The sequence below is a fragment of the Serinus canaria genome, chromosome Z, assembly GCF_022539315.1.
Source record: "Serinus canaria isolate serCan28SL12 chromosome Z, serCan2020, whole genome shotgun sequence".
NCBI classification, from domain to species: domain Eukaryota; kingdom Metazoa; phylum Chordata; class Aves; order Passeriformes; family Fringillidae; genus Serinus; species Serinus canaria.
Genome location: NC_066343.1, coordinates 31,255,378 through 31,269,432, shown reverse-complemented (window position 1 = coordinate 31,269,432; position 14,055 = coordinate 31,255,378). Strand labels below are relative to the sequence as shown.

The following is a 14,055-nucleotide window of genomic DNA, read 5'->3' as shown; positions in this document are numbered from 1 at the left end:
CCCTGAAATAAATACTTGCTGTAGGGTTACCTCTTCATATCTCCTATAGCTACAAGGATAAGATATACTGTATCTTAATTTTAAGTGGATCTCTCCAAATGATGTTTTGGGGAAAATTCAAGTACTGGGTCTCCTTAGTCCTGGCAGGGCTCTGTGCCTTGCTTCCCATGCACTGCTCTCTGCATACAGAGTGCTTCTGAAATGGCTTTCTGGTAGACTGCTCAGTGGGGTTAGTCACTCTGCTGATCACTTCACAGGAATGAGTTCCACAGTGCCCTTGGGTAGATGGGATGGTAGATTCTGTTCCTGCTCTACAGGTGGAAGATCTGGAAGTGGACAGAGTTCAGTGCAAAGCTGAAGGTGCATTTCTTTGTTCCTTTGTTTTCAGAACCTGTGTATTCAAGTTGTTGACAGTTACTTTAGATCTGAACCACTGAATTTTTTTCTTTTTTTTTTTTTTTTTGGACTGCAGTTGTAGGTGCTTACTATTTCTCGGAAACAAATCTTAGGTATTACACACAATCAGTCTTCATCAAAGAAGTATGCAGCTACTAAGCACAGAAATTTTATTGAGATCTGTATGCTCAGTGTATCTGTAAGACTCCAGCAGAATGGCTGGAGTTATTTCTTTTCTCCAGTGCAACACTAAAGAAACTTCCTTGCTCTCCAAAATGTTTTTGACTTGATACCGATTTTCCACCTTCACTGAATAAATAGTAGAGAAACTCAGATATCTCTTCAAACTACACTATGCTATAAATGCCATTTATCCTGTATTTCAGATGAGGAGAATACCTCTGAGATGTGAACTGATAACAGTGCATTTGTTCAAAAGGCCTAAATTTAGTTTGGTAGATACTTACAGTTTGAGTGTTTCCCTGCCATGAGTGTTGTTTTGGTTTTAATTTTAAGTGATGGACCTAAATGTAAGTCTTAAGCCAGTGTGATACTCAAAACTGCATATTTTCATAACCAAATGAAATATGCGGTAGAATATGAAGAAACAGCAGACTATTGCAAAGCTTTTTTTTGTCTACTATATCTCACTGTAGTGTGGGAAAAATTTTAGGCATAGGTCTTCACAATTGACAGTGAAAGATTACAGGTTGACAGTATCTGATATAGTTGTTTTTGTTTTGATTTGTTTTAATCTTGCCCTAGCACTGGCTGATTGAGGTCAGTCTAGTCCTAGCTCCAGCTCTGCAGTTTGCAGACATTTTAGTGTGTGGTGAAATTTCCCACTTTTTGGTAAAAGTTTTTATATGAGTAGCAGAAAGTTTCTTTGTGTTGTTCATCTCTGCTGCCACAGTTAGGTAAGAGAAAACTTTGAATTCAGATTGATCTGTGTGCAGGTCAGAGCAAAGTAAAAGTAAAACCAATAAATTCAACTAATAAGGAGAGATACAAGAAGTAAATACTGGGAGAATTCAGAAGCTAGAAATTCAGCATACACTTGTGCGATGGTGTGAGAACTTCCCCTCATTTGGTAAGCTATTTAGCTCAGCAGGATCTCATGAATATGTATTTCTCATACAGGAAATAAATTGCCTTTGACAGAGTGTATTAACTTCAGGCATTTACAGGTGACAAACAATGGGTCAAATTTGTTTGCTTAGGAACTATTTTGATATTGGGAGTTCAAGATCTTTTACAGGGAACCAAGGTCATACATATCATTGGTTGCCACAGGTGAAGAGGCAAATGATGATTTATTAAACTTGGTAACTTGTGTGTTTAAGCCCTTAATAAATGAAAATACAATATTGGATTCTCCCATTTATATGGTAATATCTTACTGGGGGAAAAGAAATCCAACATAATTCTTCACAGTTTTTTTTGATAAAGTATGCATATTAGCAGAGTGACATGGATGACAACAGCATGATTTTTTGTGTGAATTCTTACTGTATGCTTTAGCTAACCCCACTTTTAAAGTATTAATTCTCCTTTTTTTTCCTAGGTTCTGATACTGCTTTTGCTCAGTGTTCCAAAAGCCTTGAGCAGACAGGCAGAATTTGAAGTGCCCCTCTCCCCTCCGCTGTTCTCTCTGCTGTTTTACTTGATGTGTCTGATGTTGTGTGCTGTTCATGTCATTGTGTGCACATCAGCAGAAAGTTTGTGCTATTTCTGCAGTATGTCCTGGTTAACAGCAGTTGGAGTGATGATGCTGATTTCTGCACTCATGTGTGGTATTTTATCTGCTATTGCAAAGATCTTAGAGAATTACAGACTTCCATCAAAGGTGAGAACGTGTGTTAATTATGGTTCAAAATGTTTTGTCTGTCATATCCTGTGTTTCATGTACTGTCTTCTATCTTTCATAATACTGTCAGTGAAAGTTTTGTTTTCTCTGTGTATGTTTAAAGAAATTCTTACTTGTAATGTAATATGAATATGTATTATTTTTTAAAATGGTACTGAAATGTGTTGTTGTCCCTGTGGCATGATACTGACCTGCTGAAGATCTAAGAAGTGCTTTTTTTGACATGATTTGAAGAATTTTTTAAAATACTGTACAGTATTTTTTGGGTGACTTAATGAGATTGGAAACAGTCATGCCTTGTACAAATCCTATGCTTTTACATAGTTAGGTTTCACAATAGCAGTTAAAGCTAGATGTATAATACTTTACAACAATGTGAACAAAGGAAAAGTGATGATACAGCGGACAGTAATGCTCTAAGAAGAATATATTTTTCCAGTATACCTTTGTTGTATTGGTGTTAATAATGTTTGGGGTTTTTTTTAAATAGTTTTGAAAATGCAGGAGGGAGATAATTTAATCTGTCTTTTCTACTTTTTAAGCTTAAGAAATAGAGTTTTTTAAAATCTTTGGAGTTCTTGTTCTGAGTGCAAGGAGTTACCTTCTGTATGTTACTTGATGAGTTTTATTTTTTATGTTCAGTAGAAAACAGGTAATTCCAAAGAAAGAGAATTTGCTATGTTTTTTCTTCCACTGTGAAACTTAGGATGCCAGGAGCTGTCAGTCTCACCATAAAATCAGCTTCTAGCTGTTTTTTCTACTGCTTGTTAGTCATATTTTTCAAAGGTCTCCGATGTCACTGTTCACAGTGCAGCTCTGTGCAGCCTCTGTGCAGTACAGTCTTTCATCAGTCTGTTTCATAGAATCAAGCTGGGAGGTTTAGTACCTTTTTTTTAAGTTTCTGACAAAATACAGCAAGTACATTGCTTTTATGATATGACAGCATGTTCTATCAAGGAAAACAGCAAACTCTCCAACTTGAAGAAACATTTTGTAACAGCTATATATCTTAAAATTTAGAAAATTCAGAATTCCTGAGTAAAGATTAATTTTGCACTCTGCAGATATATGCTTTAATTAATGAGTGTAGATTTAAATCTAAATTATTATAAGTAGGGTTGCTAATGTATTTCATTCAAACTAAGATTACAATTTTGTTTCCATAATTTCTGACTAGTTTTTTTTTCTCAGAAAAAGAAGAAAAATATAATCTTGAAATAATTTTTAATGCTTCAGTGCAGAAATCTCACATCTACTTGGTGTGCAACAACAAACACAACTATGAAAGATAAACTTGTTTTTCATCTTCTTACTAGTTTTTCTAATTTTAGTAAACAGTAGAAATCTAAATACGATGAATTTTGTGGACCTGCGTAAAATTTACATACATGCCATTTTAATAGCATGAGGAAAGCAATTACAACAGGTGATAGATTTCTTCTCTAGGTGGATAGTCTCAAAGAGTCACAGAGTAATAGAATGGTCTGGGTTGGAAGGGATACAAAAGATCATCCAATTCCAAATCCCTTCCATGGGCAGGGACACCTTCCATTGTACCAGGCTGCTCAAAACTCTCTCTAGCTTGACCCTGACAGGGCATCCACAGCTTCTCTGGGCACCTGGCACTCACTACCCTCAGATCATTTGCTTCAAGTTATAATACACTAATGAGATTTTCAGCAATGTTTTCCAGGTTTGTTTGTATGTTGGCTTTTTCAGGGCTGGGGCAGATAGAAATAAAAAACACTGGATTCTCTATCCCAGGCTGGTGATCATTTTCCTACCTGAGCTATATCTGAAAATGTGGAAGCTTAAGTATATCTTATAAAGTTTAGGCAATAGTAATTCTGGTTGGGCAGACATGACTTTGTATTCAGACCATTAGAACTACATTTTTGTCATCCCGTCTTCACTCCTATTCCACAGGGGACTGAATTACTGGATGGGTCTCATTGCATCAGTGAGGGAGGCTTTGCTGTCTCTGTTGAAGTTCCAAACAAAGCTTGAAATATTTCTTGGGTTTAGTTAGTATGTGCCTTCAGTCCAGATATGTGTAAAAGCAGTGACTTGGCTCTGAATAACATTTTTGCCAGTCTCAAGGCTGTTTTAGAATGATATGATGGGGGTTTTTTGGGTCTCCTTAGACAAATACAGAGTCTGGAGAAGGTGCAAGAAGCAGTGTATGAATCTGGTGCTGCTTGTAATGCAGATGATTCCAAACATTCATCTCCATCTTTCATCCCCTTTCCAATAGATTGCCTAGGTTTTGGGGGAGAAAAGGGTTGTTTTCATATGCCATGTGTTGATCTCGAGGGGGCTTTCTGTGTATTGTGAGTATCACTTATGCTAAAATATCTCTGAATCCAAGTGTTTTGTGACACGTGCATCTCCACCTTGTGAATCTGCCTGTGGAGTCCACTTCTGAAAGAATTCTCGTCTTTTGATTATGGGAGTAGAATCCTGAATCTTGGCCTTTCTGGTTAAAAAAAAAAGCTAAAAAGCCTTTTCTAAGCTCAAGCTATATGATAAAATGTAGGTATTCTGAAAGTAATTAAGATAAGCTCTCCTGTTAATGGCTTCAGAGCTTTTTTCCTTTAAATTGTTTCCGTTCTCTTCTAAAGATTTCTCTGAAGTGCTTCTCATTTGTAATGCTTTTTTTTCCCCCACTGTGGCTGAATATAGAAACTGATTACCAAGTTCATGAATTTTCTGAAGACCAGTGCAGGCAGTGTTAGCATCTGCTTCCTGACGGTTATTTATAGATTCTGATTGCTGTGTTTCTAGCAGAACCAGTCCCTTCTTTTAGTGATACTTCAGGCTTTAAATAGTTCTGCAGCCCTTTATGAATTCCAGAAAATCATTAAAAATTGTAACTTCTTGTTCGTAGTTTCACTGTAATTGCTTGGTAGTTGATTTAAGCATGGTATTTACTACTAATAATTATGGGTTTTTTTTTCCCCTGTTTCGATAGAAATAAAACTAACCATTTTTTCAACTTGAATACAGAAGTTAAGGCTTGTCAAGCAGAGGTCTTGAGAATTTTCATTATGCAGAATTATAGTGGGTTTTTATCATATCTACAAAAGTCCTTCTTTCAGTTTATTTTAAAGCACCTGTTAATTTAACAGTACTTTTGATTTTCCTCTTTTTTTTTATATTCTTGATGAATTGAACAATGTTACATTTTTATGTAATTGTACCTAAAATATTTTTGGCATTTTCTGACTGGGGGAGCAAAAAGCTGATTTTTTGGTGTCTTTAACAGGTAGTGTTCAAAAATTATCCCAAAAAGCTGTGAAAAGGTAGGAGCAATGTGATCTATAGTACTTTGTCATGGAAAAGTTACCATCATAGAGAGAATCATGGGTTTAGGGAACTGAAGTATCAGAAGGGAACATAATGATAAGTGTTTGAATTGTGAGTGGTGGTAAGGTGAATGTTTTTCATCTGAAAAGTAGTTGCAGAATTTCTCAGGCTTTAGCTGTAGATAGTTAATAACAAAAAAAAAAAAAAAAAAAGGTAAGAAAAGGTAACCGAAATAAGACTCAGAACACAGACTACAGGAGGCTTTATCTCAAAGTGAAGAACTTTCAAAATTTAATGATCAAAGGTGCATGTACTCTGTAATTTATGTACTGACACTTTTGCAAGCTAGCAAGGTATGTTCAAAGATAGGGCAGAGAGGTCATTTTCCATATTGCTTAAATATTAGTGCTGATACATCATACATCAGTTGTTAAAGTTGCCTTGGTTTGGGAGATGATATGTTTACATCATTTGAAGCCTGGCATTTAAGGATTTCTAAATAAAAGCTTCTGTTTCAACTTTTTTTCCCATGATACCAAACCAACTGAGAGTCATACAGGTTTTTTAAGTGTCTGGAGTGTCTGCTGAGTTCCTGAGGGCTGGAAATGTTCAGCAGCTGGAAAAAGAGAGCTGTGAATATCACAGTAAGACCTACATTTCAATGCCTTTAAACCAAAAGTAAACAACTAGGTACAATATAAATAATCTAAGGTCAGACTGTATATCACACCATACTCCTGGCATTCATAATAAGGCACAGTTAATACATAAGGAATTAGAAGTAAATGTACAAAACCTTGATGAAGGTATTTCTAGAATTTCTTAAGATTATCAAGGCTCAAGGAGGTTATAATTTGCATAATAATTTTTAATTTTGCATGGTGATTTAACTCTGATCTGGAATGTGGTTTATCAGTAAATGTCATTGGATTTTAATCCTTTGATGTAAATGTTGGAGTAATTTTTTTTTTTTTCACTGAAGTTATGAGAGACAAGCAGGCAAGAAATACAGATTTCCGATCCTGGGACATTTCACATTAATGCTATTACTTTAATGAGGTTTTTTGTATGTTCCCCATTGATAAAGCATCACTTCTTCAGTTTTCATATCAGTTGCTGACAGAAACCAGATACAAGAGACCAGTCCTTCTATAGATTTTATGTTATGTCTTGAAAAGAAGACAAATTATGTAATGGACTTTTTAATTCTCATTTATTTAGGATCTCAGATTCCTTTGTCGCTGCAAGCTGATGGTGCTTACATGCTCATTTATTTAGTTATCCAAGATCTTTAAGGTCAGCATGATAGAATTATTGGAATTTAAACTTGCTGAAGATCCGTCATGTACTGTTCTTGTCCCAGCTTTGTGAATTTCATGCTCTTTGGTCTTTGTAGAGACTACCTTGTCCTTTTGTTCCAAATACCAGCTTATGGTATTTGCTTTTCAGAATAGAATACTAAACAAACCTGAGTAGTCTTTAGAACGCCAAAGAAATTTCAAATGCTAGTAAATTTAGATTGAACCTGGGCATTTTTTCTGGTTATTGGTATTTCCCCCCCCCCTCACTGTGCTTTGTAACCTCATGGAGACTTTTTTGGTTGTGTGGGGTTTTGTTTTTGAGTTTGTTTGTGTTGTTGTGTTGTGTTGGGTGTTTTTTTAAAGTTAAATGACTTTGATGTATTCTTTAACAACACAAGAAATGAAGAAGATGTGAATAGGTCATGATTATAATTATAGCTTCTGCGTTCTTTCACATACATCTCATTAAATTTGAATTTTGCAAAAGTTTTTTTGCCTTAAAGCAAAATTCCTAATAATGTTAACTATCTTCTTGCCTCATGTGTTTATTGTCTTCTCTGTGTTACATTGTCTTCATTAATGAACAAAAATACATATCCTGCTGTCAGTAAGTCATAAACACAACTGATACTTGCATTTAAGATGCTCAGAGATATTTGTGTTGTTTATACCCCCTTTCTTGTAATTGGCTCAAAGGTCAGTTTGGTTTGATTTTCTATTAACATGACTTAAACCATGCAGGAATTGTAGTACACTGTGCATCTTTTAATTTAGTAGTTTCTCTGTGAAATTTATCCCTGTGAATAGTCAAGATTTTTTTTAAAGTTTGTTCATAGGTCAAATGTAGGAGGATGATGTAGTTAAAATACGCAGTTAAAGAAATTAATGTAAAAGTAGTTTCAGAGATCTTTGTTTGAAGTAAAAATGGCATGCAGTAATTTCAGTCTGGCTTTTAAATTTTTGTTTCACTAGGTGCTTCAAATACATTTAAGAGATTCTCCATAATATTCTGTATTAGTGCAAAATTAGATAAAAAAAATAGTAATGTATGACAGTGTATTGACAGTGTCTTTCCCAAAATTCTTTGCAAGCATGTAGGTTAGCTTATTCGTTAAGGTATTGTTAGGAAGCTCCCAGTGGTTCCAGTGTCCTCTGGTTCTTGCTTTTACTTGCTCTGATCTTAAGTTTTTGACATACAGGCTTGTCCCCAGCTACTTGCAGTGGCATCTTGAAACACCCACAGTTGGGACAGGGAGTGGGGTTGAACAGAAGATGGGAGAGGATTTAGTAAGACAGGATAGACCACAGTGACCAGGCACAGGGCTCAGTCAGAGATGTGCACTGGCTCCTGCTTATATGTAACTGAATCCTTTCTCCTTTCCCCTCTTTTTTGCATGTTTCCAGCATGTTCCTCACCACCCTCTCTTTCCCACCCTTGACGTTTTCTGGAGGCTCTCATTTTAATGAGTTGTTACAGATCCACAGGCACTCTCAGATATCTGTGATGCCCTTCTACTTTCTCATTTATCTGTTACAGAGTCCAGACTTAGGCTCTTCAGAGCCATGCCTGTGATTTCTTACTGGCCTGTCAGTTAATGGCTGAAGAGTTTTGGTCATCTTAATGATCTTAGTGCATACTTAGCACAATTGTGTCTCTCTGTGGTCTTTTTATGGCTTTCTCTGTGCTGAAATGATTCTATACCTGATAACAGCAATAAACTGTGTACTCTCAACTTCCTCATGCCCTCTACACTTTCTCTTTAGCCCTATCATTAAAGGTAGTAAAGGTAAGGCAATTCCAATTCGCTGCCGAGAATAGGAAATTGAGCTAATGAAAGCATTTGACAAAAAAATATTGTGGTTTTAGATAAGCACAGTTTGTAAAGTAAATAATAGATGGGTAAAGGTTTAAATTAGATTTTATGATGAAAGAGGCATTTCAAGCTAAGCAAGGTCATGGGGTGCCATCAGGCAGTAACTTTGTTAACTTGAGTAGTGAAGGCTGTCACTGCGTTGAGGTGAAGATATCACAGATTTCAACTACTAGAGAATTACCTATTATCTATATCTCAAGAATTCTGCTGGATTTCTGTTTTTACTTCTACAACTATGCAACAGGGCAGGAACTTCTTTTGAACCTTCTGTTACAGGCTGGTAGGGAGTCTTAATCTGTACAGTTGTGATGATTATTTATACAGAAGTTTTATTCCTTAAACAGAATGCAGTTTTAAAAATTATTACTATGTTGTAGTGCTGTGTATGCTTCACTGAAATTCTGAGATTTCTAAAGACAGAAATAAGTTATCCTGCTATTTATTTTGTTTTCATTGCTGTAAATTGCTGTAAGCACACTATGAATACTTACAAGATACTTTTTCACCACTGCTTTTTTTCTTTTTTTTTTTCTTTTTTCAGAATCCTGTTGCATCCAGTTATAACTGGTCAGAAATAGATGTCCTGATTCTGGCTGGAACTATTGGCCATGTTTTGAGTTTGGGGGCAAGCAGTTTTATAGAAGAGGAACATCAAACCTGGTATTTTCTTATCAATACACTTTGTTTGGTGCTGTGTCAGGAACTTTGTAGAAATAATTTTCTTCTGAAAGAATGTGACCTTCAACATAGCACCAGTGTGAAACAAAATTTTGATAGTATTGGGGAATCCTCTGAGTGCAAGAATATAGACATTCCAGCAGAAAGTAATTCAAAACTAGGCAAGGCCACGTCTTCATCTGAATTCGTAAAAGGATCAGATAAGTGGATAAGCTTAGCAACTCCATGGATCATCCTTATTTGCTGTCGGCTGCTTCGATCCTTGAATCAGACAGGTGTTCAGTGGGCTCATCGACCAGACTTTGGACACTGGTTGACAAGGTGGGTGTCTGATTTACTGTCACACTTTCTGCCTTATTTAAAAATTAAAGTGTGTTTAATTAGGTGAAATATGTATTTTCTATATGGTCTCTGATCAGAAAGTGCTGCAAACATGTAAAGCAGATAAAGGATGAAGTGACATAAGGAATTTTTCATTTCTATTTCATGCAGGAGTAATTCCTTGTGTACTATCAATAGTTTATAATCTTTGCCCTGTGCCATGACTTACCTAATTAATGCCAATTATACATGATAGGTTTTTCAGAAGCAAAAAGTAAATATTTTCCATGTGTAAGTCAACAGTGTCTGGTGTGAGAAATTACAAATCACTTAATAGAGTTAAACTTTTGAAATCAAGGCAGGAAGTTTCTGCATAATTCCAAAATGTATGAAGTCACAGGAGAAGATGCCACACATAGAATTCTTCCTTGTTTATTGCATGCTTGTAATGTGTGGGTGAAAAGCTGAAGGAATTTATTGAGTTTAGTATGATAAACAAGAAAGGGATGTTTTATAACTGAAAGTATAGCAGAGAAGGGCTTCTGCTTTTTCTAATACCTTTCAGTATTTTTAAGAACTAAAGTTATTATTCAGTGATACTTGAACTGTCTCATGTACTTCAGTTAGTGGATAGAGATGTAATACTTTTTTGACAGTCTAGTCAATGTTTTGCAAACAGCAGATGAAGAGGCTCTGTTGTGTAAGATAAATAGATTTCTTGCCAGTATTTTACAACACATGGATGAAATGTCATTCATCATTCATTAAAAATGACATGAGGAAATGGACTAATATGAGACTTGTTATTTATTGGCAGCCTCACAGATGAAATGCTAATTGCAGTGACAGGCATAAGTGCTGAAAGACATGAGTTATGAGGGAATTTATTGCATTATAGCGGTTGTTCTTTACCAGAGTTTTCAGCATGCACTTATGCTCTTGATGTGAGGAAATGAGGAAAAAATGTCGTACTTCCTGTATCAATTCCATATGATAAATAACTCACTTCTTCATTATGAGCTAAGCCAATGTGTGAGCAGGATAAGGTGTGATTTGGTGTGACTGTGAGGATTTTTACAATTAGTCCTGAGCATCTACAGATTTATTTGCCCAGTTATGTCCTGAGCCATTTGTTTTTATTTCAGACTGTCAGTCCTTTTCTTTGGAGTGTGCTGGTGCCACAAGGCCATGAAACAAGGACCTGACACTCCTGCAGATGAAAAATTTGGCTTGTTTCAGATACATCCTTTTACTCATGTGGTCTGCCAGAGATGTTTATTCACTCTTGGAAATATTACCAGACTTCTAAAAATTGTGTGTGCATGTCTGGACTTAACTTTCAAAGATCCTGTCTTGCATTAGTATGCTCCCACTTCTGATTTCTTGGCGCTGAGTATGCCTGGAAAGCAGCAAAACCTTTTGTAGCTTTGGCCTGTGGGGGTCTCAGGGGGGTAACACAGATGGAGTGTAGACTGCAGATAGAGCAGGTGCTTCCTAATTTATAACAAAAGTGGGAAATCCTATATGCCCAGCTCTAACACTAGTTGCCTGCCAGGAACTTCCAAGCAACCCATTCAGGTAAACCCAAAGCTTTTTACATCTGTTTTGGTTTGCTCTGCGTTTTTTTGTGTTTTGTTTCTATTTTTTTTGTTTTGTTTTGTTTTGTTTGTTTGTTTGTTTTTTGTTTTTTTGTGTGTTTTTTTGTTGTTGTTGTTATTGCTGTTGAGGAAGAAGGGAGAAGGGAGAGAGGATTCTATTTCTGTGTTTGGTTTTTGTCCCTGTGAATTGGAATTCATGTGAATTTGAATATGTCCGTATCTTTCTCTGCACTGGGTAACCCCTAACTGGAGCCGTGGTTGAACCCAGGGTGAGAAATAACCTTCCTCTGTCTTCTGGTAGGGTTCTGCATATGCAACTCCACATGCTGTTGGTTGTCTTTGCTACAAGGGCATATTGCATGCTGATTGTTGAGTCAGGGTCCACCTAGGTGTTTCGAGTCACCTCTGAGAAGATGGTCAGCCCCCAGTCTGTCCTGATATGTGTGTTATTCCTTCCAAGCTGCAAGACTTTCCTCTTGCGCTCATTGAACTTCATAAGATCCCTAGTGGGCAATTTCTCCAGGCTGTCAAGGGCCTTTGAGTGTCAGCAAACCCACCTGTTGTACCAACCACCCCTCCCAGTTGTGTATTGTGTGCAGACTTGCTGAAGGGGCACTGCCCCATGGCCCAGGTCATTAGTGAGGACATTAAACAGTATGGGCCCTGATGGAGGCCAATGCCCAAATCCTAGGGTTGACAGATATTGACTGCCCTCCAGGTGGACTTTGTACTACTAATGGCAACTCTGTGAATCCAGCATTTCAGTACTTTTCAGTCTGTCTGACTGTCCACTTGTCTTGCATGAGATTGCCTGTGGGAATGTTATGGGAGCTGGTGTTAAAAACCTTGTTAAAGCACAGATAAACAGCAATGCCTGCTTTGTGCTCTTCCACTGAGCTTGTCTCATCACAAAAATCTGTCAGGTTGATAAAGTGTTCTCTTTCATAAAGCCATCACAACGCTATTATTAAAACTGTCTGCCTCCCCCTTCAGTAAGGCTCAAGTATAGCAGCTAGAGACCAAAACAAAAACATCAGAATTTAACAGATTAATTTCTTCCTCTGTTCCCTGTCAAATTATGGCCTCACATTGAGTGCATTTGCTGAGGTCTTGAAGCAAGTAAAAGAGAAAAGATTCTGCATCTGTAGTCTTAGGCTATGACTGATCGTTTGGCTAAAATGCGATATTTTGCCATGCAAGGTCAGAAACTTGCTCTCTTTCACCTCACCTTGCTGTATTTTACTCGCTCTTGTGTCAGTATGGTGAATTACTACGTCACTGCATAGGCATGTCTGGAAAAATAACTCAAGATGGCATGGGAAATTCCTGGCTTTCAGCTGGATCACTTCTCACTCTAATTTACCATCAGTCTTGGTAGGCAATTGGGCTGACTTAGTAACTGGAATGCAGGAAGGGACGTGTATACAAGTCAGCACTGCTGTTGAAATTACTGTAAGAAGAGAACGTGGAGGTGTATACATCTTTTGAAGTGCTGCAGACAAAGTTTTTTCTTTCTGCTGTAGTCAAGCATTCCTTACAAAACCCACTTGCCTTTCAAATCTAATTGAGAAAGAAGCAATGATTCCCTACCTTGTACTTTGGGAGGCTTAAAAATCTTATGCAACAGTCCAGAGTGTTGTGCCATGGCAGGCTAAGAGGATATGTGATTAGGACTGTTACTGTCACAGTTGTGCCTTCTCCCTTTCATTGGTGCAAGTACTTTTGCTGTGTTTAGGGACCAAGTGAAAGAACAGAGCCCTGGCAGCTCTGGCACATGTTGGCTCAGGCTGCTGTGGGGTTACATCCTGACTTACAACAATGGAGCAATTTTCAGCGTAACATGAGAATATTTTGTATGTGTCCATGGTGACGTAAACTTCAGTTGCAATATAGAGTTAAAAGATTAGTAATATTTGAAGTATGACAATTTTTGGATTTGAATGATGAGATGTAGTTGAGTGCATGACTCTGTTATGGCTCACTGAACAAGCTTTGGAAAGGTTAGTCAATAATGCAGCTAAATCTTTACATATCCTGTGGTCTGTAAAGTGTCTGGAAATTCCGATTTGGCCAGCATAGTTACATTTTCTTTGGTCAGAGGTTTTAACATCTTTGTTCCTTCTTCTTCACATGGTATTAAGGTTGTAGAGATCTCTGTTTCCCTAGTGATTTGATCAGAATTGAGATGAATAGCACGAATTAAAAAGTGATAATCTGAGTTGCATAAAGCACTTATTCTTCTTCCCAAAATGCATTGCTAGTCTATAAGGTTGATGGTTATTCTGTTTTTGCTATTAGTTTAATTGGCGTAGTTATGTCTTAATAGCATGTTTTTTACTAGTAAGAATTAGGAACCTTACTTAGATCATGTGTGCTGTTGTTAGTTTGAGTTTTGGCTACTCAGACTTTTTCTAGCCAGCCTTCTATTTTGTCTCTAAGCTAAACTAATGAACAAATGGCCCTCTTTTGTTTGTTCCTCTGTATTGATTTTCTGGACATGTGTGCTCATTCTCAGACTAGAATTTTGCCTAACCAGACAGTGCTTAAGGGGCTCAGCATTTAAAACAGAGAGACTATTGTCTAGATTTTCCTGTTTGATGTAAGCATCAAAACGCAGAAAATCAATCTACCTGTAGTGTGTTGAATTTGGCTACTAGGAAAGCCTTCAGCAGTGCTGAAGTAAGGAAAATGTTCTTTGTTATGTGCAGACAGAC

At 37.0% G+C, this 14,055-nt stretch overlaps 2 protein-coding genes across 2 annotated transcripts in view; one reads left to right on the top strand and one right to left on the bottom strand.

The window, feature by feature from the left end:
- The window catches only part of HOOK3 (hook microtubule tethering protein 3), a 945,081-nt gene that overhangs the window by 476,504 nt on the left and 454,522 nt on the right, over positions 1 to 14,055 (bottom strand). The window lies entirely within an intron of this gene.
- The window catches only part of PIGG (phosphatidylinositol glycan anchor biosynthesis class G), a 55,436-nt gene that overhangs the window by 20,863 nt on the left and 20,518 nt on the right, over positions 1 to 14,055 (top strand). The window contains exons 8-9 of the mRNA XM_050987049.1: positions 1,961 to 2,242; positions 9,286 to 9,743. Of these exons, the coding sequence (XP_050843006.1) occupies positions 1,961 to 2,242; positions 9,286 to 9,743 (740 nt within the window). The remainder of the gene's footprint in view (positions 1 to 1,960; positions 2,243 to 9,285; positions 9,744 to 14,055) is intronic.